The following is a 26,319-nucleotide window of genomic DNA, read 5'->3' as shown; positions in this document are numbered from 1 at the left end:
TATATTTCCAATTTGCTGTCAAAACATTATTATCGATCAATTTGAAATTGATACAGAGCTGAGAGCATCAAGGAATAGAATAGAAGATTCATTTTTCCATTTTGATATGGAAGCTGATGTTTCTATTATTTTTGCCGCGTTTTCAAAACCCTAAATTGAAGAAATCCCAATTTCCCCTCCTCTCTCTCTGCTTTGGATGATTTTCAACCAAAAATCTGTGCTTTTGTGCTTTTCGAATCTTTTGCTCTGATGGGTACTTCCAATCTTCTATTGTTCTTCTCTCTGGTGAGTCTGTGTGCTATGGCGGCTTCCAAGGTGGTTCTTATTGGGAATAATATCACTCTCTCCTTCGATGATATTGAAGCTAATTTTGGTGAGTTTTCTGTGCTTTGTGTATAAACTGTTTTGGATAAGGGAGGGTGTGGTTTTGGTCTTTGTGCCTTATGAATGTTGAAAATTTCAATTTGGGTGATGGATAGTGGTTTGTTGGAACCTTTTCAGTGGGAAACTAGTTCAGCCTTTCGATCTAGGATCAAAGGTATTGTCCATGGAGGCAATCTTGTTCAAGTTGGAATTTGGTTCAGCTGAAACCTTTTGTCATGTTAGAAAGTAAAAAATTTCATGAGAAGAGACAGAGAGAGATTACTGTAGATAGGAGGGGGAAAAGTGGAGAAAGGTTTTGAAATGATTCGGGGGGATATCAAACAGTAGATGCTGATGTGTGGTATGCAAGTTTGGGTTAAGGATGCACGTGCTTAAAGCATATGCTTGCCATTGTAAAGTTTCAAGATTTTTGTAATTTGTATCACTAAATTTGTGATTTTTTTGTGGGGAAAAAATTGTGCAGAAGAAGAATGTAAGTGTGGTGTTATGTTGTTGTTCTGATGTCGATGTTTTTTGCATGTGATGGTGTGTGGATGTTAATTTTATCAATCTTTTTTTTGTTGACATGAATGTCTTTTGGTTTCAGCCCCAACAGTCAAAGGTTCTGGAGAATATGGGATCTTATATTTGGCAGAACCACTGGATGCATGTACAGAATTGACAAATAAAGTTGAACAACTTCCCAATGCGAGTTCACCTTTTGCTTTGGTGGTTAGAGGGGGATGTAGCTTTGAGGAAAAAGTCAGAAGGGCACAAAAGGCTGGCTTCAAAGCTGTAATTGTCTATGACAATGAAGATGGTGGCATCTTGGTTGCGAGTAATGACCAATTCTTATATGTAGCTACATTTTGTTGTTTATCATTCTCTTCTCACATGCAATTGCCATCAAACTTATGTTTTCTCCAACTGCTAAAGATAATGTGAGTTGTAATGTGCACTCACTGGTTGTGGCAAAATGGTTTTGTATAGATTAGAGATTCATCATTTAATGATTGAGGTAGCTATTAATTTTACACTAATTATGATTTTTGTAACCCTAAAAGAGATTATAATTCCATTGAAGTTTCTGTAAAAGAAATTAATTAATATGATGTCACTTGGAAGACATGTATTAGGGGTTGTTGGTTGCTATCTGATGTTAAATGAAATGCTGGAGAAACAATCGTGTTCATTGTTCTCCCTAGAGGTGATTTTCTTTGTGCCCATTGAAATTCGGGTGCCAGCAATGATTGAATGATGTATTAGGGGTTTATGTGTAGTTGATGGAATATATTATCAAGGTAAAACTTTTGGAAAGGATGACAACATATATACAATATATGGGCAAAATGTTGACACTTGTCCAGCATATGAATTATATAGTAAAAGAATGGCTATTAAAGATAGATAACTTATCCTTGGATAGTTTTCTTGTTACCTTGAATATAGTAATTGTATATGTTTTCACACACCTACTTCATATTTTGGGAATGTCTAATTAACAATTCTTGAGTTCAGTGGCAGGAAATTCTGCTGGTATAAAAATACACGCTGTATTTGTATCTAAAGCTTCAGGTGAAATACTAAGCAAATATGCTGGGTTGACTAATGTGGAAATATGGCTCATTCCAACTTTTGAAAACTCAGCGTGGTCTATCATGGCAATTTCATTTATTTCCCTGCTAGCTATGTCTGCGGTGCTGGCCACTTGTTTCTTCGTCCGCAGGCATCGCATAAGAAGAGAAAGGCCTCGAGCTCCTCTTGTTCGTGAATTTCATGGTATGAGTAGTCGCCTAGTGAAAGCAATGCCAAGTTTGATATTTACTGCTGTTTTGGAAGATAACTGTACATCAAGAACATGTGCTATATGCCTTGAAGACTATTGTGTTGGTGAGAAGCTCAGGATTCTGCCCTGCTGTCACAGTAAGTGTTCCCATGCCAATTTTTTTTATAAATTCAGTATATTATTGTGTTGGTTTGATATATTTCAGTGTATGCCTATGTACTGGGGCATTATTCAGCTTGAATTCCCTGGTACTGTATGCAGTTCATTGTTGGATCTAATGTTCATCTGTGTTAAGACATACGATAGCCGTCACATGTTGTAAACTTCTGGTGTAATATCAGTTACCACTTACCCTTAACTGGCAAATAAAAATGTCCTTGATTGTGAGGCAGGTTTTGGATATTTTCCCTGCCATCCTTTTAGGGTTCATTGGAGATAAGTATACAATGAATGTTAGTTTTGAGGAAATAATAGGTTATGAAATAAATGATTTACATTGCTCAGAGGCCTCAAGCAGGATATCTCTTTGCTTGGAGGCTTACACTTATATTCGAGCTTCTCCCACCCTTCTGTTCCTCTAGAAACTATGGTGAAGTATTTAGTTGTTTGAAGTTTGAACTATGGTGTTTTCCTTTGCCATACCTTTCCTTTACAAATGAGATTTAAAATCTCAGACACTTTCAATTTGACTATATTGTATCATTGACGTTGATCATCACAATTAATCCTTGGAAATGAAAAGTGTAATCACATGTTGCAACAAATAAAAAATACAATAAAAAAAAATCTTCTAATGAGATTTCCGAAAATGGAAAACTGGGAGCAGTTATACTTTCTAGGTGCTACCTACTTTCAACTTACAGTTCCTCTTGCTCATATTACTTGATAGTGCATTCCAGCCACTTCTTTGCTAATCCTGGTAGGGTAATTCAGACTTGGATTCTTCTGGTGTGTTTTCTTGCAAACCCCTTTTCCTATTTTTAACTGATAAGTTGTCACCTTGAAATACCATTTGGAATTCTGAAAGATCCCTCAAACTTTTAATTAAGCTTTTATCAATATGTTATTACAATTTTTTTTCTTCAAAGCTTGTGTATTAATTTAGTTGATTGGAAATTTCTCTCTTATTTTAACTGTTTGCAAAGCAGTTAATTGTTTTTATTAGTATAGAACAAGCTTAACTCACTTCCAAAAGCTAGCTTAAGAGAGGAGGATTGTTTCCCGAGTCTTATAAGGAGTAGGCATGTTAACAGTTTTTTTGGGCTTGAGTGTCATACTGACAATCCTGATGGGGTTGAAGTGTGTTTTAACAACCCCTCCAAAAAAAAAAGCAACCACCAGTAAGCCTCTTATACAATCCTATTGCTTCTTAATCTTCAACCTTTAACACAGACATTTGTGAGAATGGTTAAAATTTTCATTCCATCTTAATCTTGAAAACTTTTAATTTTGCCAATTGAGAAGTACCTATACTAAAGAACTGGCACCCAATGGTTTTTACAGTTGAACAATGGAACGATTCATTACAATTTTAATTTGGTCTCTGTATTCCTCACAAGTCACTAAGTACTGCAAATTAAACAAATTGCTTAATTTATGTGGAATCTTGGTCTGTGACTTGCAAGTGGTATATGAAAATTGATTGTTGATGGATCATGGATGAATGTATAAAATTCACATCACATGACCTGACTGGGAAAATATTTTTTTCTAATTAGCAACCCATATCTCAATGTCTAAGTAGTCAACCCAATTGGTTGAAAGGTTCAGATGATTGTTGATTGGCCTGGGATATAATATAAAAAACTGTCATTAAAGTTTTGGAAAAAATGGAAGTTCAAGAATTATCTGAATCCCGTGTGTGGCTCTATGAATTCTAAAACTGCAAATGGGCGGTGTAATGATGCTCCAGATGAAAGAGTGATCTTCATTCATAAATCAAACTTGAAAATAGGATGCTAATTACATCACCAACTTCTGCTCGTTGTATTTTTGCTTTTAGACAATGTGCTTGATTCCTGGTGTTGGTCTGAGACCTCTGAAGGTTTAGACAAGGCCTTTATATATATATATATATATATATATATATATATATATATATATATATATATTTTTTTTTTTTTTTCTTGTTTTCCTTTGTTTTTTATTTTGCAATACATTACATGCTATTGATGTTTTGTTGCTTAACAAGATTAATCTCTTCTGCCTGCATTGGTATTACTTGTATTTGCATTATGTGCATATTAAATTATGATTATGTTACAAGATTACATTAATGCTGTTTTACCTGATGAGTTATTCACAGAGTTTCATGCTGCCTGTGTGGATTCGTGGCTTACTTCATGGAGAACCTTTTGTCCAGTTTGCAAGCGTGATGCTAGATCCGGCTTAACTGATCCACCACCTTCAGAATCCACACCCTTGCTCTCATCAACCCCAGCATCTATGGCATCGTCTGTCTTATCTTCTGCAAGATCATCGCTAGCTTCATCTTCAGCCATACAAATTGCCCGGACAGCATCTATGGCATCCTCTGCCTTACCTTCTGCGAGATCATCCCTAGCTTCCTCTTCGGCAATACAAATTGCCTGGGCAGCTTCACAGACCCCATCTGTTTCTCGTAACCACTCCATAGCCAGTACACCTTATGTTCAGCCATCTCTTAGGTCCTCCTACCATCAATCCCCCTCCCTAAGTATCAGCCGAAGCTCCGTAGATCTTAGGAATGCATCCCAAAGATCTCTAGCTTCTCACTTGAATTCACCACGTTCCATGGGATACCCGTCTTTGTCATCTCTTAACTCGCGGTACATGTCTCCACACATTCCAAGTCCAAGCAATGCTTCGGTGAGCTATATGGGCTCATCCAGTCATCAACAACATCCTCTCCGCTATAGTGAGTCAGCTGCAAGCTTCTCCCCATTTGCATCGACACACTCCCTTCCGGAATGTTAAATTGTTCAATTGATTATATCATATGATTGAGACACGTCCATGCAGTTGAACCAGTAATTGCCAAGTCTTGAACTAAAAGGTGACCATGGATGACTGGTCGATATTTGGGCGTAGCATTTCCTCCTTTGTCTCCTCTGGCATTTGACTTCCTTCTTGGCACCTGGTGTACATTGTAGCTTCTCTGTGGTGTTAGTTTCATTTTTACATGTGCTGGTTGGCGAGCTTGCATACAGTCACTAGTGTGTATTGTTTGTACTTTGGATATTGATGTTTTCATGGCCTTGATGTCAAAGTATAGTCAACTGCTAACAAGAGAAATGTTGGGCTGAAGTAAGAAGAGTTCTTTAAGTTCTTTCTAGTCATGAGAGATCATGTGATGTGATACTCTAGTGTTATCTATACTTGATCATCTAATTGCAAAAGTGAGTAATAATACTTGTAAAATTTTCGTAGCTTGCATTGCTAATAGATTATCAGTTTTAAACCATGGGGGCAAATTAGGTATCCTATTTGATCTGTGGAAAATTCATCATATATAGATACTTGTAAATTGAATTTTCTAGAGAGTGCGTGAAATTTTAGGTTTCTATTTCTTTTTTTCTCCATTTCTATTGATTTGAAAAAATATACGGTACTCAGTTTAATGTGTATAATGTCAATTTTATTTATTACTCCAAAACTTTAGTAATGGAAAAAATGGAGAGGATCTTAACCCGTATTTGTCGGTGTTAGGATATGAGTTTCATGGCTAAAGAACATGAGGGGACAACAATGAATGAAGCTTTGATTTGTCAAGAGTCTAAAGATTCAATAGAACCTTCCGATCGTGTTGAGAGTTACAATAAAAATATTAATTTCTTATTATTTGTTTGAGAAAAAAAAAATAAAAGAAGAAAGTTATTTATGTGAAATTATTAAAAAAAATCCTTCCCGGCCCCCCTCAACTTAGCACGTTCTTTCTTCTTTTGGTTTCAATTTCTTGAAAAAAGTAAATACATGTATGTATTTTACAACATAAATTATAAAAATCGATTTTATTCGGTCTAAATTAAACTCGACAGAGATTTGTCACAAACAAAACTAATGGATGCACATGTATATATTTTCTATTTATAAATTTATGATATCATTCTTGTTTATATTTTTTTCTTGTTATATGGAAAATTATCACATAACTTAATATTTATTTATAAAAATATATTTAATCAAAGATATTATTTTAATGATTATTTGAGAAAAGGTTCATAAATATAATTATCAAGTTGTGTAGATTGACATAAAAACAGTTGGCAAATTTATTTGGAGCTGTTGTACCTGGTTGAAACAGTGGGATGATGAACCACTTGATGGTGTCTTAGTTGCCTTAAGGCATGACTCTTTTTTGGTATCCTAGTCTGTTAGTTTTTGGTCTTTCTTTTCACGATGCAAAAAAACAATTTGTGTAATATTTTCTTTAAAAAAAAATGAAAATCAGTCTAATCCTGTTTTTAATTATATTGAATTCGAAAATTTTAAACTAAATTAATTAGACGAAGAATTAAAAAAACAAAACAACTGAATTGGATAATTTTTCTTCTTCTTTAAGATTAGTTCAATCCAATATGCAAATACTCTTATTCACAGATACACTAAAATTCATTTAAAGTGACGACTCAAATTTGAACTCATAAAATATAGTCGTACTGTATGTCTTAAGATGTAGCAAAATTAATCCAAATTCCCTTTTTGTTCCCTTATTATTTCAGCTTTATTGTTTGTCATTATTGAATTAAAACTAAAAATAAAAAGGAAAAAGGAAAAAAGATGGGGTGTGGATCTTATTCAGTCCAAACATAGTATATTTCACGTTTGAAATTAAAAGTCTACTAAAAAAATTACTTAATTGGTACATGTTTAAATATTGAAATTATTGTGACACATAGATCGAATGGATAAAAGTAAAAATAAAAATTCTGATTGTTTTGTAAATGAAAGAAAATTAAAAAATCTAATTGATAGAATTAGGACTCGATGGATTAAAATCCCACAATACAATAGTCAAAGAATTAAAAATGCTATTAAGCTAAAAAAGAAGATAAGATTGAATATAGAAACATTCCTTAACAAAAACGTTTACGCTTGTGCAGCATGCTGCCAAATGTCGTAGGACCCAAGATGTCTCTTCATGGTCACTACTACTGAAGATGAAAGCCCAATCCCAGTAAACTTTGTTAATTCTGCCATTAAATCGCCTATATATTTGGCGTAGAGACAATTTTCAATAGTTAATTTGAGACAGATTGGGATTGATGGGAAGACTTCCAACCCTAACTGCACGGGTGATTGTTTGCCTATTGCATACTTTTCTTTTCTTTCTTCTTTTTCATAGTACATGAGATGAAACCAGTTACGCCAAATTTATTATTATATATCTGCCACTCTTTCATGCAATAATGTATGATTCCCACTTCTTGCGTGTGCTTGTGATGGTGTTTGATTCTCTCTTCTGCGAGAATATATCTATTCAGATAGAAAAATTAATAAATTTTATTATATAAAAGACCTAAAATTTATTTAATCTGATTTTTTATATATGTAGGAGTCAATCCTATTGTTTCTGAGGAAAAAATGATAGTACTCCAGCTAGTATAAACTGTGTCACATTGGGAAGATAAGTTGTTATTAGAATTTTAACATTGAGACTCTTAAACTATAATCATCTTGACAACTCAAAGTAAACATTAAACAATACTTGTACACAATGGTGATGGCTACGGTAAAGTCTCTTAGAAAATGCATCATTGGTAAGGATCGGAAGTCAAAATTGCTTGTAATAATAGATTACTTATCGAAAGAAAAACATAATAAAAAATTTAAACAATACCTTTTATTAAAAATGTAGACTTGTTCATTAAAAGGGATTATGTTACGCTCCTTTCTCCTCCTCGGGTGGTTTTTCAGATCTGCATCGTCAATCTCCGTCTGCTTCCAGATCGATGGGCTTTGATGGCACTGCATATCAAAGCTGATTGATGTGTTGTGTTTCTTGGAGAACTTTCCAAATTGTGTTTGAATCTCACTTTTGTTGATTCTAATTCTGGTGACTTCGAAATAAATTGTGTCTCTTGCAAAAATGAATTTTTGTTAAAAAAATTACTAACCAAATAACACAATGCTACCCTTTCTAATTTCCAGAAGAGTTTATTGCAGCTGCTGCATCTCTAATTCAAAATCAAAGAAGAACTCCCTTGCTTGAATCAAATTTAATAATAAAAAAAACACCAAAAGAAAAACTTAAGAAAAAAATATCCAACTTCTGCAAATTATTATCTTATTCATCATTTGACCACCCTTATGTTATCTTTCTTTGTCCAATAAAAAAGGTTAAATATATTTTATTCCATATAATTTAATATTTTTTTTTCATTTTCGTTTCTGTAATTTTTATTTATTTTAATCCATAAAAAATATATTTGTTTTTATTTTTCATCTTTTTAGATGATCTAGATAATGTTTTAAATAGTAAAAATACTTTATACAGTAAAAAAGTTATTTAAAATACTTCAACGACGAAAAACAAAAACATATTTTATAAGAATTAAAATAATTTTTTTTATAGGAATGAAAATAAAAAATATTAAATTGAAGGAAAAAAATATATTAAGCGAAAAAAATAGTATTACTATCCTATTCATAATTTAAGCAATTTAGTTCTCCAACCCAACAACTTACTAAATGACTTCCACACAAATAATCTCACATCCCCTATAAGGACCCACACAAAGTGACAAGCACAAAGGCTTCTTTAAGCACCCAGTGCTTGGCAAGTGTTTAATAAAACTGCCTGAGTGGTAGGAAAATCATTGTTTCCATTTTTTTTGAAGAACTTGAGCTGTTAAAAAGATTGTGTCGAATTGTAATCTTGTGATCTATAAAGAAGGTTTGTAAACAGTGCTAAGTGCTAACTGTAAAGGATTTATTCAAGTAAGCACATGTATTTGAGAAAGTTTATGAAAATAGTTTATATATGTCTATAATTTTCAAGTTATTTCAATAAACCCTTTAAAATAACTAATGAAAACAACTTATAACTTATATGAAAATATTTTAATCCTATTTCATGACCTTGAATTATAAAAACAAGTTACATAAGTATGTATATAATAAATACTTATTTAATAAGATATTAAGTTGTTTATTTAAATAAAAAATAAGTTATGCATTGCTATTGTAAAATAATAAATTTTATATCATTTAATTATAAATTATTATATATAATAAATTTATTAACTTTTATAATAATTAGTTTAAAAATTACTCTAATCATAATTTTTAATATTGATAGACAATATAAAATTATTTTATATTTTTAATTAATGAGAACTCTTGTCCAATGGACCTAAATGACATTCATTTTACTTTTTGGAATTTGGAGTAAAGTATTAATTAATAGCATAGCTAGGTTGACCGTATGAATTTCAAACATTTTTACACGCTGAAAATTTGCAAGTTAACTATAGCAATTTGCTCAAATATTAGTTTTCTCTTATATATGCTCGGATTAACGTGTAGCAGGCTAGCTATCATTCTTATAACTCTTCTCTCAGCACGCATGCTTGCATTGGATTCACCTTTTGGGGTGCTCTCTGATGAGGACCCAATTCCTATGGAGTCTTTAACATCAAGCAATAAGGTGCCTTATATGGCTAATATTTATTTCTAGAAAATATGTCGGCGTGGAAAGTTATATATTTTTGCAACTTCACTTCATATTATGAGATGATGGGAAAAATAAATCATCATGTAGTTGTTATTGGAATACAAAATTATTCCTTTTTCCAAATTAAAATGAAAAAAATCTTTCATATTAATTATTATGTTTCAACCGTCTTTTGTGCATTTATAGGTAATCAGAACTGGGGCAACACATAGTAATCTTGGTGGCCCATCTTGTTTTTGGTCTAAACACACTATCCTCCACCCAGTTCAAGTAACATTATGAACGATAAAAAAATTTCTTATTTAATATAGGTTTATATACTTAAGATTTAAATCTAAAATTTCTGATTAAGTTAAAACATTTTAATACTAATTAATTAATGTGTTTGATGGTTTCTTTGTGGCCCATGTAGTAGTGCTGCAGAATAATGAGAATATGTACTGGTTGAAATTTGGAGCAATGATAGAGTTGTGGCAGATGAAGAGGGTTATGGAGAAGAAGAAAAGAAAAACATTATCATGAAGCCAAGGAGTATTATTTATTCAATAAAAATAAACTTGGAAGAAAAAGTGGAGAAATTGTTGATCTTACAGAATAAGTTTGTGATATTTTGTCTCTCTTTCTTTTCCACGTTCCCGACCGGCATGAATTATGCGATCACATACACAAATGCAATATTTTCAGAGTGTTATTTATTATTATTGGAAGCTTGTTGTGGCTTTCTTCTTTCGTTGCGTGAACAATGCTACTTGCGAGTATTTTTCACAAGAAAAACAAACTTTGCGTATCAATTTTTCTAAAGACGATATAATTTTCAAGCAAGAAATAAAACTCGTTAGGAAAATGAGTCATCATGAGACACAATTTTTTTTACTTTTTATTAATGTTAGTTAGAGAGATAAAGAAGTAAACGGCACAATAAAATAATAAATATACATTTTTTTAAAATTATATAATCTTAGTTCAGTGTTTCTGCGGACAAATTAGCCAAGCTGGCCTTTTGTTTTTATGAAATGTATTGGATGGAGTACTACCCTCGTCAGATAGATTCTTTAGTGTTATCTGACGTACAGAATTTACACTCTGTTGCTGAATAAAATATCATCGAATTCATTCTTAAAAAAATATAAAATAAAATAAAAACCAGCGTTTCTTTCTCTCACTAAATATCGACTTGCATTTTTTTGCAATTCTCTAAAATGGTAGAGAATCACGATCCATCTGTTTTTCTTAGTTAATCGTACCATGATGAACTGTTATTTTCTAATATTTAGTAGCGTGAAATCAACACTCAATTTTGGGTCGAATTTTGATTTATTTATTGTATCTTGGGTCAGAATCATTCGAACTAAAACCCTATATGATTAATAATATAAGGTTTTTTTTCTCATAAAATGATATTAGTATATAGTATTTATCAATTTTTACTAATCTTTATCTAAAGTCTAATTAATTAATTATCTTTAATTGAGTCTTATCTTTCAATTATGATTTTTTTTTTATCTACAATGCAATGCTTGACTCCAAAATCTTGTTTGACAAAATTAAACTTAATTTTACTCGAACCAATCCAACCAATAACATGTTTGCGATGGTTGAGGTCAGCCCACTTCACCGCTTACTACTTATTTATCTATTAAATTGTTTTTTTCAGTCTGGATTGTATATTTAAGAATGCATATGATAAGGCTACACCTTTATTATGTTTTTTAAATATTGTTAAATTTTATCAATTTAACCATTAAATTAAAATTACTCACGACATATATTAAATTTATAAATTTTATATAATTGAAAAACTAATTAATACTTTATCCCACTACTTTATTTTAACATATGATATAAAATATAAATAAATTAATAATAATAAATTATTTATCTAATTTTTTTTAAATTATATAAAATTTAGTACACGTGATCATTAAGATAATATTACATGACTAAACAGTTTGATTGATAAATTCAATGTAAACATTCATAAAAGTTATTAAAGATATTAATCCTCTGTAGCTTGTTAAAGAAAGATTAAAAATCACAAACAAAACGTTATAATTAATAGAAAATTTCCAAAAATTAGGAGAATGTGATTATCCCTAAAAATTAAAAAAAATTATTTTACAGAAACAAAAGCTCATACAATAGTATAGCGTTTATTGAAAGAACAAAGGGGGTCAATACTTTAATAATATCTTAGTGTTTTACTCATTCATTCATTTCATCATTAAAAAAAAGTACGTGTTTTACTGTTGACTAAAAACGAACTGATCTTGAGGGGAAAAAAAGAAAAATATTACTTTTATTCAATATGATTAAAATGTATTTATAAATTCACTTCAATTGTATATTTTATATAAGAGACTTGTGTTGCCGTAAGTCTGTAACCTAAGTGTGAAACAAATATGGTACTTGGTATAACTAACTATCTGAATTACTGATTATCCATTTACCTGTTTTCCAGCCAGCCCAATACTCCACCACTTAAATTTGTAACTGTTGAATTGGCTGTAGCGTTTAATGCACAATATTTAGTTATAATGAAAAGCCTTTTTAAATAGTAACATATCATTAGTAAGAGACACGTTAGAGAGTTCTAAGAGGCACATTAATTGTCGTGACTCGTGAGGATAGGTTTATTCTCATTATTACATATATGGGGTATGCATATTGAACAACAAGGTAGCTAGGGGTAATCCAGATTGAAGAACTCGTCACATTTCTAGCCGGTAAAATGGGATCAACCCTCTCATGTACTTGTATGAATATTATCATCTATTAGTTACCTTTTGTCTACATATTAAGTCGTTCCAATTTCCAGTTGAGTATATGTACTTGATTATTAAGGAGGATATGTTTTTATTTTGTTTTAAGTACATTAGTGACACTATAGCTTTACCTCACTTTTTTCAATAATAAAAACCAACCTACCCCATAGCAGTCTCATTTGACTTGAATTTGGTCCCTTTTTTTCTTAATGCTTTTTTGGGCACCGGCTATCATAACCAAGAGATACCCTAAGTTGAATAATGCTATATCACAGGGCAGATGGGCCTCTTACTCATTATATAGTCTCTACTTTGAGCACATCCACTACCGTAAAACATGACAAGGATATATATGCTCAGGTAGCTTTCATCATATGCTGCACAGCCAAAGTGAACAAAGATAAAGGGAAAGGATTTTTGGCTTTGACCTTTAATTTACACCAACATAGAGGCTTCAAATATCAAGATAATGGTTATTTTCTTCCAATATCCATGGATTTAATAGTAGCTACTAGCTAGTGGATTTGTCATAAGAAATGCATTGAATATATTGAGAAACCATGTGGGGGAAAACCAGATGGACCCATTTGCATAACTTGAGCTCTAAGATTGTCTAAAACAATTATGGTGATAGTTGAATCATGATAGTTGGGTGCTTCCTCACTTGTCTCTCCCTTTTATTTTCTTCTCTAAAATACGGTGTTTATTTATTTATTTATTTATATTTCCCTAAAGGGAGGTGACGTAGAGTAATGTATCAGATGAATATGTTTCTACCAATAGTTGAACTCCACTTAATGAATAATAATGCCTTTCACTTAGCTAGGTGTAGATTGGTTTATTAGAAAATAAAATACATTTTACTCCACATACTTGTATGTGACCCACACGTGTAATTTTGGGTATTAAATGCACGTTAAAACTTACAAGTACCATTATAATAATCTAAATAGATGAACATTTTCTAACTTTTGGTTGTTTAAAATCTACACGGAAATGTCACTAAATGCAGAACCAACCAAACGGAGCATGTGGACTTTAAATTGATTGTACTCTGATAAGTACAAAACAAATCTGTGAAGTTTTTAATTTTTTTCAGTTTTGTTTCTGCAGAATAGTGGTGAAACCGTGACAGGCAAATAATTCAGGATCCATGTCTTAGAAAATTCGTAGTCAAATCACCTAAGTTGATGCCAACTTTTCAGGACCTGAAATGAGATCTCACCTTAATAGAAAAATAAAATATTTTTTTTTGGAAGATGAAAGTTAACTCTTGTAGTCTTGTGTATAGCTTACACAGCAGGAGAAAAGAAGGGTACACTCAATTTGTGAAGTTTTTATATTCTGAGGGTGATCATTATTTCGTTTAACACTAATTAACCTTATAAAATTATTTGAGAAGGTAAACTAATTCCACAGCCACCTTATTATAATAATATGATTACATGTTTGTTTGTGGTATATTAAATTTCTAATCTGTACAGAGTACAGAGTTTACGTACTTGTGTAGCGTGGAATCGTTTAAAACAAAGCGAAGGTAGCTCAACAACTTTGTTAATTGTTATCAACATCAGTAACAGCAGCCACTATAGACATCACTGAAAATATTAGGGAATCAATTGATACAATTGCAAATATTAGAAAACAAATTAAAAAATAAAGTCAAATTAATAATTTGGCAGTCTCTTTCCACTATGGTCCGGTACATTGTTTCCTCATGGGATCATGTAATTTTCACTCATAATGTGTTGTTATCACATGAAATACAGCAAAGAGCGTATATTGTATTTAGAGATTTTGGTGTTTGATGCTAAAAAAATAAAAACCAGAAGGATAAAAAAATACATTAGAAAAATATCAGTCATCAGTGATCTCTGAACAAAAGGAGACCAGCACTACTTCCTATATACTTGTATTAACATATTACAATAACTTGGGTTTCCAAAGACATACTTTGTCTTCACATACCATATTTTAGAAACTAAAAACAAAGATCAAGGTTTGAAATATTTTAAGAAAAGAGGGAAAGAAATACCTCTTTCTGGGTTTTTCTTAGAAAAACATGAACACAAGTACATTGACAGCTATGCATGCATCATCACAAGCTTAGAGGGACCTGGGACTAACATGCTCACAGGTGCTTCTTCTTGAGCTTGGAAGGTAGACTAAAGATTCAGAAACAGCACAAGTTCTCTTGCAAGAGGCATAAAGGCTAATAAACCCAAAACGATCACTAATACTCCTTATTGGCACCTTAGCTCCATTCCACAAATTTCTACTTGTAATTTCTTCATTATCATCCTTTGAGCATTCAACAAGTGCAGCAAAGAAAGGATCCCTTTGGAAAACACTTTGTATTGAATTCTTTTTCCTAATCCTTGTTTCTTCATGAGAGTGCTTTTTAGAAGAACAGTGTGTGGTAGTTGGAGGGGGCAATGGTAGTAGTTTCAAGGAAGACTCTTGCAGCTTCTTTTTAGAATTTTGTTTCTTGGGAATTCCAGGCAAGTGTTCCCAAGAAAATGGAACACCAGAGAATCTAAGAGGGGATGCAGGACTAAGAAGAGGATCCTCTGGGAAATAGAATGATTCAAAGGAGGAAGAGGAGGAAGAGGAATGAGTCCTGCGAGATGAAGGGTACCTTCCTGCATGGAAGAAGATGTCAAATTGTTTTGGAACAACCTTGGCATGCTGACTAACACTTGCTGATGAAGAAGAATCCATTGTGTTCCTGCTGTGTGAGGAGGAGAAAAGATGTGTCACTCAAAACTTTCTCTCTCTCTCTCTCTCTCTCTAGGTCTCATTGCACATTTTATTTTATAGGCACAAAGACTAAGACAGGAGTCCCAGTCCTATTTTAGTAAGAGTTTTAATTTCTCTGCATTTTAGGGTAAAATATTTTACATGTCAGCTAATCAGAAATTTTTATGAGTTTTTAGGTTTTAGTGTAAAAGTCAACAAGTTTAAGAAAAATTATAGTAATTTGTATTGTTGGAATAAAATATTTATACTGTCTAACTAATAAAAAAATATTATTAATTTAACTTTTTAGTTAATTATTATAAGAATCAATAAATTTAAGATACTTAATTTTTTATGATTAAATATTTGTGTAAAACTATCTTACATGTAAATTGTCTACTTTTTCTTATTACAAAGATTAACTAATTTATCATTCATATCAAGTTGTGATAGGAAGATAACATGAAATTTTTTTTGTCTTATTAAAGGATAGACTATTTACTTTTTAAATTAATTTTATGCTTTGATATTTTTTTTAGATCATCGATTTGTTAAGTAAGAAGAAGGTAAAGAAAACCTCTAAAAAAAAGAAGGTAACGAAAAAAAAAAGATATTATTGACTAACAAAAACGACCCCATAGCATTCATGAGGGGGATAAAATTGGAAAATCAATAATTATGGGGCAGATAAAGCCATGTGTTTAAATAGGGGGGTTACCATAAAGAGTGGTTAGAAAGCAATCACATGCATGGAGGTGGCTGGGCAAACATGAGCAATTGAAGCTACACAGGTGCAGTTTTAAATCAATTTGGTTCTGGAGCAAAAAAGACCTGCTCCATGTCCATTTCGAAGAATAGATAATTAATTTCATCTAAAAAATACACATCAAACCATAAATGCACACAGCATATGTTTGAAGATGTCAAATCAAACATCAAATTATTAACTCAGCTTGTTCCATTGGTAGAGTCAAAAGTTTGAGACTTTAAACATTCTTTTGAAATAAATAGTTTTGTTTTTGGTAAAATGCATTTTTTGGGACGAGGAATCCAGGATTATCTATGTTCCAATTGCATGAGTTGGTACAGTTTTCACCCAGTTGTTCGTACTAACAATTTTATGTTTATAATATTTACTTATTACAGAATAAAAATTATGGTGGAGATTGTACACATTATAGAAAACTGTAACTTATGTTTTTTATTTTTTATTAGAGTCAAAGTTTTGATGGTGGAGATTGTATACAATTTCAGAAAAGAGAAAAAAATAATATACGAACAGTGTAAAAAACTTTATAGAATTATTTAATCACAATGTATAATAACTTTATTGATTAAAATAATTATCTGGAAATAATTTAATTCTAGACCATCCAAAATTCCAAATCGTAAAATTTCTGTTCTTTGCCCGTGGTTTTGGTTAATTAAATATTTGTTGATTGATCACCTACCTAATAAAAGATAAACAAGATATTTTAAGGAATGCAAATTTTGCTTTGTTTACTTTTTTTTTCAACAGCACAAAGGGACACAGGCCTGAAAAGGCCCAAACAGAGAGACAAAGACTCCAAAAGCTTAGGAGTACACAAGAATCTAGCAAGGCTCCTAAATATGTCGTACAGATTCTATTCGCACCTCATTTTTATTATTTTCACCCCATGCTTTCTGTATTTTTGTTCTTCCAAAAATATCTTTGTGACGGAAACGTGATCCAAGTTTCATCTTCGTGCTTTGCAATTGTACATTTACATTGGCTTGAAATTGTATAATTTTGTGCTGTGGACAGGATGGAGTGACATGATTAGCGTGGCTTGGTGCATCACATATATGTGGCTACTGGTTGTATGGATGTTAAAGTGAGATTGTGTGATAGCCGGTCTGGTGAATGTGTAAAAACATTCAAAGGGCACTCTGGTGGCATTTCATCTCTTTGTAGTTACCCCTGTATTGGCTTCATATGATGGAACAACTTTTTTTTTTTTTAAAGATATAAAATTAGTTTAGTAGTTAGAAAAGAGTGAAGAGAGAAAGGAAGGATGACAGATCATGGGTTTAAACTTTGAGTTCTCCAACTTATATTTTCTAATATGTGCAACTTTACACAAGTTAAGTTTGATTAATGACTCACTTTCAATCAACTTTAATTAATTAATTATACAATTCTTTGGAAAGAGCATTATATATAAATTTTATCTAAAATTTGCTTTGCATTTTATGTAACAAATATTAATCATGGTTTATCATAAAAATAATTATTTTTGTTATTTATTTTGTAAGTTTACTTAAAAACTGTTAGTAATTATTATTAGTTTAATGGAAGAGAGATTACATTGAAGTGGGTCTATAAAATAGATAGGAGAGACACATAATTATTCTTTTCAAAGAATTATACAATTAATTAACTAATTAAATTTTATTGAAAATGAATCATTAATGAAGCTTAACCTATGCAAAATTGCACAGATTAGAAAAATCAGTTGTCTTTGTCCATAAAAAGAAAATATTTTCTCCTTCACTCGAGCTCCATGAATGGTGTTCATGATGATTGAACTTCAATCTTGAAATAAATCTGAATAGTTTCATCCATTGAGAATTACGTTTTCTATTAAGTGGTTTCTCAAACAAATAAAAATCACTTTAAATAATGAATATTAAAAATCATACTAACTATTTTCTAAAACTATAACATATACTTTCTCAAAAAAAAAAAAAAAACTAACATATTTGGGAGAAAATTCAAAAACAATTGTTCAACTGTACGCATTAGCACGCAGTGGTAGACCTAGGTTGTTTGAGGATGGGTAAATACACCTCCTTATTTTAATAAATTTATATGTATTTTTTATAAAAATTTTATATATTTAAACCTTTGACTTATTTTTATCTCAAAGTAAACAAAATGCACCCCTTATTTTAATAAATCATGAATATTTATTTTAAATTTTATATTTTACAGTTATTATTTTTTCATATTTGAATCACTTTTCATTTTTATGTGTAGATTTATTTTTTAAAATAGTTTGTTTGATTTTGGGTGTTAGATCCGCCACTCGCAGCACGTATTCTTCTCAAGTGTGGGTGGGCGTGGTTTGGCCTACGTAAAATGTTTCCAATTACCATTACCAAAAGGCAAAAACAATAATAAATGGTACGTAATGCATTCGAATGAAAAGAATTGATGGCAGAGTAAGAACCGTAAAAACTTGAAAATTATATATTCCGTACGGAAGAAATTTCTTGATTTCTTCCCTTGACATTCTGAATACAGGTTGAACTTGGAGAGCGATTCGAAATCCAAATCTACAATTACTATTCTTTTCTCTCTTCACTTCAATTTTGCTTGTTAATTTAATTCTCTAACTTTACAATTACAACAGAAAATCTCTCATTCATTCTTCAATTACAGTTAGTATGAATCAAGTAGCCACTCTAGCCCAGTGTAAAAGTGGTGTTACTGCTGCACTGGCTAGGAGCCAACAAATTGATCCATCCTTCTCTGCATACAAGCTTTCCCAAAAGAACTAGGCTGCATTCAACACAGAATTTCGATTTTCAAGTTTCAACTCTTGATGCGTCTCAAGGCAAGGTAGGCCAATAATCTGTAGAACACAAACATGAAAAGCAACACCCCAATGCATCCTAGGGTGCCAATTTGCCCCACCACATCCTCTTCAACAAAGCTGCAACCACCCTTATCACGTTGATAGCAACCCAATAGATATGATATCTTCTTGCCATCCTCATACTGGATTCTAGTCAGCAGCCTATAACAGTAGAAGGTTGTGGATATATATTTGATCCAAGCCATGCAAGATGGCACCTTATGGACATAGTATCCACCTGTCAACACAAATGCTAGCATTGTCACTGCTGCCACTGTGGAAGCCTGTTTGGCATCCATTATTGCTGCCCCTAAAGCAAGGCCAAGACCTTGTGACACCATCACATATCCAAGCACAACCAACAAAGTCAAGAGAAAAGCCCACAAATCAGGCTTTAATCCACCCATCCAATATGTCACAATGAGGAAAATCGTGGGAAGAATAAGCTCCATTGGCAGATCTCCAACAATTCGAGCCATGAAATAGGAGGACAGTGTGTACATACCAGAAGCTCGCTCTTTCATGAAGATGGCACGTTCTTGAGGGAATGCGAAAACCGAGTTGAAAGACGGGAAGACTCCCCAGAAGATGGAAATGAAGAAGAGTAGGCCAAGCCTATCTTGAATGTTCCTGTAGTCTGAGTGCCACCACATTAAACCAGCTAACAGTGCTGCAGCAATAACTTGACAGACTCTCAGAGTGTTGAAGGATTCGTGTTTTCTTTCCTTGAGGCTTCTCTGGAGAAGAATTCTGAATTGGTAAAACCAATCAAAGAAGCTAACCCTGTCGTTACGTCTAAATTCTTTTGAAGAGTTGCTTCTCAAAGGGTGTGTGTTTCTTGAAGGAACATTAGTACTGTCCATGCAGGCAGCTGTTACCTTGGGACCCAATATTGTGTTGTATGAATGGATTAGGTTTTGCTTTATGTTTGGTCTATCTTTTTCGCTTTGACCATCGACATGGCAAACACCTGAAGGATTCAAGGCCAAACTTGATTAATATCTTAGGATTTTCCCCCTCGTAAAACAACATAAAGTTCATTCTATTTTGCATTTCAAATTATCTAGTTGTATCGCTTATGTGAATAAACTAACTGGACTAATGTGGAGTAAAGATATATGCACATTTCAATATATCAGACCCTTTGTCAACAATCTATTTTTATTATATTATATCGCTCATTGTATCTATATTTCTCTCTTGTCCTATGCATATCACTTTCTAGTTAACCAATATTTAGCTTATAATTGACAAGAAGTATATATTATTCAACTTTCAAATTTAGGAAAAAAGAATAGGTTACACGTACGACAAAGAGTTAGGAAGGGAAAGCGATTATCCACAATAAAGCAAGAGAGAAATTGAAGACTTCTACGAAAAGTCCTTATCACAAGGCAACATATAATATAGTTACATTATTCTATTATGATATTTTAAATAAATTTATATAATATCTTTTATAATAGTATTTACTTTTTTTTATCTCTTTCTATTTTATTAGTTATCTAATCTCATTTTTATCTGGCTTCTCTTCCTATCTCTCTTTTTGTTATACACTATATTTTTATATAAAATTTATTTACTATACAATTTCTCAACCAATATAGTATACAAAGGAATAAACTAAAGAAAGTGACAGATGCAGCACCACGGCGATGCCCTATGGAAAAATATTGTAAAATATAATAGCATTTAGATAGCCCGGATCTATCTAGCTAAAATAAATATTGAAGCTGAAGAACCTACAAAGTATAGGATCGGTCGAACCAGGGATAAACTAAATCAAAATATGTTTAAATTCATTAAACAAGTACTAGATTATTCAAAAAGGGGATTTATTAGGGTCATGAACGTGCTTAAATAGGATAGTGGGACTTATAAAAGCTGACTAATTATGTTATGGTGAGTCTCCACTAAGATTGGTGATGGCACTGCTGACTGGGCCACACCAGCTCCCACTTTCACTTGCATAATATCAATGTAGCTATTTACTTTTATTTCACTACACCTTTCTGCCATCAGACTTCACTTTTCGAGAGAAAATGTTTATATGGATGTAAAGCAACCCAACACGTGTAGCTCCCTAACAGATCCTAAGATAAGAGATTCTAATAAAGTGGGAGGAAAAGAGAAAAAGAAACAAAGTGAACGGGAAAAGAGAATCCTTGCAAAATTGGCCAGATCATTGTCAAAGAAGTGAAGCTCAAGTTTTTTGGGATTTTTTTTTTCAGATGTAATGATGAATACGGAACACCCCAGCCCCCGAGACCATGTTCTCGAGTAGGTCAAGAATAATTTAAACGAAAATTCAACTTTTGTTCTTAGACTTCAATTCTTTACATTTTCTTTTTCCACAATTCATTTTTATAAGAAAGAAAAAATATTTTCTCTCTTCCCGTTTTTTTAATAGAAAAAAAAGTTATAGAGCATGGATACATTAGGAGTAAGAATAACTTTATTAAAGGAAATATTATCAACGTACCACAATTATATATGCAGAGCAATCCAAAGTACCAAATGTAGAACATTGACAAAGATATATCCTAAACACCAATTTAATACCTCTTATACTTCCGAAGGGTTAACCTCCTCCATAGAATACAAGATACCACTCGTGTTGGTAAATTACTTTTGAACTATTCAGTATTCACTAATTTTATAAGGGCAGACAGGGATTTAGTGTGCCACCTTTCCCAGTTGCTCTTTGCTTCTTTTTTTTTTACCTCAGTTTGATGGTTTCTCACGCTATCAATGTCGTCATCACCTCCTCCACACCTTAATATCCACATTATCATCATGGTCCCAAGAATCAACGAAAAAGGTTAAGAGAGGCACATACCCCTAATAATCTTTTAGTGCCAAAGGTGTTGAATCCCATATAAGATAAAAATACCTAGTCAAAGAGCACTTACCATACAGTTATTTGTGAATTAATTAATTAATTAGAGATTGTGCTTAGTGATATCACCAACCAATCTATCTATTTATATATACTAAAAGAAGTAAACAGAAGCACATAAAAAAAGGCCAGTTATCTACAACTCAAAAGACTCCGGTCCACTACCTAAGCATTTCCAACTTTATACCATATGCACGTTCTCTTTAATTTGACCGGCCACAAATTGCTTTGGTCCACATGGCAGGTGTTTTCAACGACAATTACTCTAGTCTACTCTAATTACATTAGTCTTTCAACAGATGCTAAAGGTTGTAAATAATTCAGAGAGCTTATACTAATTAAGCTCTCATATCTTATAAAGCAAGTTATATAGCATTCTTTGCTTGTTTCAACTTGACAAATAAACAAAGAAATGGGAAACGAAGACGACTATTAGTTGAAAAGGTTTCTTGGGCAAAGAAGAACAAAAACGAAAAAGAAAAGAAAAGAGAAAATGCAAAATAATCCAATTTAAGTTTGAAAACAGAAAGCGGTTTATGGATTGTGATGACAAAACACGACGTCAATATATATACATGCATCTGCACCCCAAGAGGTTACTTTGTATCCTAATAATTTATTGTCCTCGTACAAGCTCAACCCAAATGCCAATTTTCGACATCACAACAACAAAAGTATTGTTGATTCTGATGTTATTCTTTCCAAAGATATTAGATCAACTTGTTCCTGTTGAAAAGGATATGGTTGATGGTTCTAGTAACAAGCGGCCATGCCCCCGCTTAAGTCCATGAACGCATGATACGCGTCCACGCTATTTTTCTTCCAATTTTGGAATATATCCGGACCCACATAAAAATTGGCACCAAATTAACTGAATTTGATTGGCACCAATTTTGGAAACTCTTATCACTTTCTATTAGTTTCTAATTAAACCACCCTTTTCTGTTTCCTAAAATGGGCTTATAAGTTTAGTTTTCACTCTTCTAAGGAGATATATGTAATCACATAATATCCCTAATTAGTTCCCTCCATATCCTAGAAAGTTCATGCGTCCAGCTTAATTCCAAATATGTGGTAAATGTGGACTTAATTTTTCTTATCAAATTGCTAGTTAGTTTAAAGGGAAAATTTGCATGCCTCACTGGAGGAAGCAATGATTAATTGATTATGATTTTGGTTTGGCCAGGAAGAAACAGCATTGAGTATTTTGAGAGATGAAAAAAAATGGACGAAAAAAGAGAGGAAAAACCGAAAAACCAGCAGCATATCGAGTCAAATCAGGTTGGCCCCCCAAAAAAGTAAAATTAACTGGCTATACAAGAAAGGCAAGGAAAAGTAGAGCCAACGACAGACAGTTCCAAAAAAAGAGGACACGTGGTAAGCATTAACGATCTGTTTAAATAAAGCAACCCAATTATATTGATGCGAAATCAAAACCCATTACGTATCTAATCGATTTGCTCCACTCAAGCTAGCTCAGAAATCTTTATCTTTCTCTCCTCGCTTATACCTAAAATATACCTTTGATAAATAAAAAAATTACTACACCAAGCGAAAATTATAAAGAAAAGTAAAAAAAAAAATATAGTAAGTAATGTCATGTTAAAAAAAATTATCGCTATTATTATTAAATATTCTTTACACACACTCGATTTCATCACTACCAGTCTACCACAGTACGAATGGCCAACTCATTAAAAAAAAACACAAGTGGCCTACAAGTTTATTTTTTAACTACATCCTATTATGTTGTAGGATTGATCCGAATATTAGAGTGATGGCTACTAAATTTCCACTAAAGAGACTGGACAAAGGAAAAGGCGTTGGGGAGAAATGAGAAAGTAACATTTGTTAAGGATTATTCGCGAGAATCTGCAGAATATTAGTTATAGAAATATAATATATATTTTACTTAATATTTAAAATAATAAACATTAAATAATTTTAATATAATATTTTGTTTTTGTATTTTATAATGGTATATCTTAAAAATACTTATTGCCAGCATTATTTGTGATGCTTTATTAGAAAAAGTGATGATACGTAGATACTTTTATATATATTATACACTATATATTAACATTTATTATTTATCTCTAAATCTCTTTCTATGAGATCATTTATTTATTATAAGTCTATTTTTTTTTCTTCTTTTACTTTTCATCTTTAGTGTTAATTAATTAAAAATTTGCAAGTAAAATTGTGTTTGGATCAAAGCAGGACCTATATATATATTATGAAAAAGGGTCTAAATAACTAGGAAGAAACCCCAAAATGAATGAGAAAACCTAGTTGAGTATGGAAGAAGCAACGGAGTGTGTTACATTAGTATGATGTCTCCCACAGTATGTTGCCCAACTTAATGCCCTGAATGACGTTCATTAATTAGTTTTATGAACAAACACTCAGCCATCATGCCCATATTCTAAACATTCTACCCCACACAATGACACTACACACATTACCATTACCCCCACTATAACACACTACTACTATATCATATCAACTTCAATCACAAACACTCCCTTAGTAGCCAACATCACTCAACACTAATAAGTAATAATTCACACCAATAATTAGTAACAATAGCAAAAGCAGTTGAATCAGTTAAACCGACACAAGTTAAAACCGTAATTCGTTAAGAGATAACAGAAACGGTTAAAACGATGACGTACCGTTAGCGAGATCGAGCAGAAAATCTGCCGGATTCATCGGAAAAGACGGCGCGAACCCAACCGACTGAAAGTAGCGCATGGCGTCGCTTCCTTTGCCGAAGTACAAACACTGTCCCTCCGATAGCACCAGAACTTTATCGAACATCTGGTAGACGCGGCTCGATGGCTGGTGCACCGATGTAATTACCGTTTTGCCCTTCTTCGCCAGCGAACCCAGCGTCACCACGAGGCGGTGCGCCGCCGTAGAGTCCAAGCCGGAGGTAGGCTCGTCCAGTATTAGGAGCGAAGGGTCCACCAGCATCTCGTGCGCGATGCTCACGCGCTTCCTCTCCCCGCCGGAGACTCCGCGGATGAAGCTGTTTCCGATTATGGTGTCCTCGCACTTCCCCAGCCCTAGCTCCGCGATCGCCGCCTCCGCAACTGCGATCTTCGCCGCGCGCGGCAGCGTGCGCGGGAGCCGTAGCATGGCGCAGAACACGAGCGTCTCGCGAACCGTCAAGTGAGGGTAGAGAATATCGTCCTGTGTGACGAAACCGGTTCGCCGGAGAACCGGTTTGGTGAGTTTGCTCGAGTTTGCGAGGATTGTTCCGGTGAGACCGTGTCCGTGGAGTCTCCCTGCGAGCGCGTTAAGGAGCGTTGATTTTCCGCTCCCCGATGGGCCCAGCACCGCTAAGATCTCCCCTGGATGTGCTATCCCCGTTACTCCCTTTAAAATAGTTCGCTCCTGCGACGCTCCCGCCCTTGATCCTTGATCTGACGGTGATGATTCGTGCGGAGTAAAAAATCTCTTGATGCTGCCTCCGTTTTTTTGTTTGTCCTCTATCTTCAATCGGTATGCCACGTCAATGAACTGCGTTGCATGAAAACATGAACACATTAAAATTAATTTCTAACTTGATTTGGATTAATTTTTTCCACGTCAAACTCATGATGGCTCAGTGAAACGATCAAGATTAATAATACTAGTACGTTTATTAATTAGTTATTGTGTGTAATAATGTAACAACAAATATACCTTAAGAGTGATGGGGTAAGAGCAAGACAAAAAAGGAGAGAGGTCACGCGATTCTTGTTTGGGATGAGGCTTGGTGTTAGAAGAGTCTCCATTAGGAGTTTCTACACCACCAAACACTGCCGTTGGTATTGGTGTTGGTGATGGCATTATTAGTTTTGCTTAGTTTGGTGTTACTTTCCTTTGGAAAAGAGGAGTATGGGATGAGAGTTAGAAGGGAAGAAGAAGTGTGTTGCAAGTGAATGAATAATGAAGTGAGGGGAACAAGGGATAGGAATACAATGGGGTATTTATGGAGGGATCAGAAAGTGGAACTACCTATTTGGAATTGCTACGTGGCAATCATATACGTGCAGTTAGCATGATGCAATATGGTTCCCGGTGGAATGGTCCACTTTCTCTTCCTCATACCTTTTTCTTTCTTTCTTTTTCTCCCCATGCCAGTTTTTTGTTTTTCAAATAAATAAAAAAAAGTAACACCAAGCATAAGTTGGATTGGAAAGAGATTAAGAAAATACATTAAGTACATACTACGTAACTTGAGCAGTTTTGCTCAATTTGTGAACTGGGATCGATGCAGAGAATTAAAGAGTGCATGAATAAAGGTGAAGAGCCTGAGTTGCATTTGAGAATCTTAAATATACTGACTACTGTTCAGAAGTTGAAAAAAATGTAATATACAGTTATGGTAGACAGGCATCTGCTGTTGCTTTAACTGTTGGCCATTGCCAGCACCAGATGGATTCGTCAGTACTTGTACTGCGGGATATTTTTTGGATATCGATTTTCTGTTCTTAATAATAAAGGTGTTCGTAATCATTATCTTT

General features: G+C 33.1%; 3 protein-coding genes across 3 annotated transcripts; 1 reads left to right on the top strand and 2 right to left on the bottom strand.

The window, feature by feature from the left end:
• On the top strand, positions 1-5,680 carry LOC114370378 (receptor homology region, transmembrane domain- and RING domain-containing protein 2-like). The gene is made up of 4 exons (XM_028327699.1): positions 1-373; positions 971-1,201; positions 1,882-2,286; positions 4,455-5,680. The coding sequence occupies exons 1-4, from the start codon at positions 250-252 to the stop codon at positions 5,102-5,104; spliced, it is 1,410 nt and encodes a 469-aa protein (XP_028183500.1). The 5' UTR covers positions 1-249; the 3' UTR covers positions 5,105-5,680.
• An 8,649-nt stretch (positions 5,681-14,329) lies between these two features.
• Positions 14,330-15,392, bottom strand: LOC114370532. Its single transcript, XM_028327913.1, has one exon. It carries the CDS (start codon positions 15,284-15,286, stop codon positions 14,672-14,674), a length of 615 nt encoding a protein of 204 aa, XP_028183714.1. The 5' UTR covers positions 15,287-15,392; the 3' UTR covers positions 14,330-14,671.
• A 3,096-nt stretch (positions 15,393-18,488) lies between these two features.
• On the bottom strand, positions 18,489-25,773 carry LOC114372080 (ABC transporter G family member 25-like). Its single transcript, XM_028329470.1, has 3 exons — positions 25,496-25,773; positions 24,481-25,330; positions 18,489-19,876 (listed from the first exon to the last, which is right to left on the bottom strand). Exons 1-3 carry the CDS (start codon positions 25,640-25,642, stop codon positions 18,864-18,866), a joined length of 2,010 nt encoding a protein of 669 aa, XP_028185271.1. The 5' UTR covers positions 25,643-25,773; the 3' UTR covers positions 18,489-18,863.
• Between the last annotated feature and the right edge of the window lie 546 nt (positions 25,774-26,319).

The sequence above is a fragment of the Glycine soja genome, chromosome 10, assembly GCF_004193775.1.
Source record: "Glycine soja cultivar W05 chromosome 10, ASM419377v2, whole genome shotgun sequence".
In the NCBI taxonomy this organism is placed as follows: domain Eukaryota; kingdom Viridiplantae; phylum Streptophyta; class Magnoliopsida; order Fabales; family Fabaceae; genus Glycine; species Glycine soja.
Note: the sequence above shows the minus strand (reverse complement) of the source record. Positions and strands in the feature narration are given on the sequence as shown.

Bases quoted from the DNA above. Each gene is read 5' to 3' on its own strand.
- LOC114370532 (XM_028327913.1), bottom strand. From the start codon at position 15,286: ATGGATTCTTCTTCATCAGCAAGTGTTAGTCAGCATGCCAAGGTTGTT.
- LOC114372080 (XM_028329470.1), bottom strand. From the start codon at position 25,642: ATGCCATCACCAACACCAATACCAACGGCAGTGTTTGGTGGTGTAGAA. The intron at 25,331-25,495 runs GTATATTTGTTG...CATGCAACGCAG, and splicing joins CTTACCCCATCACTCTTAAG to TTCATTGACGTGGCATACCG. The intron at 19,877-24,480 runs GTACGTCATCGT...TGAATCCTTCAG, and splicing joins TCTGCTCGATCTCGCTAACG to GTGTTTGCCATGTCGATGGT.
- LOC114370378 (XM_028327699.1), top strand. From the start codon at position 250: ATGGGTACTTCCAATCTTCTATTGTTCTTCTCTCTGGTGAGTCTGTGT. The intron at 374-970 runs GTGAGTTTTCTG...TTTTGGTTTCAG, and splicing joins TGATATTGAAGCTAATTTTG to CCCCAACAGTCAAAGGTTCT. The intron at 1,202-1,881 runs GTAATGACCAAT...TCTTGAGTTCAG, and splicing joins TGGTGGCATCTTGGTTGCGA to TGGCAGGAAATTCTGCTGGT.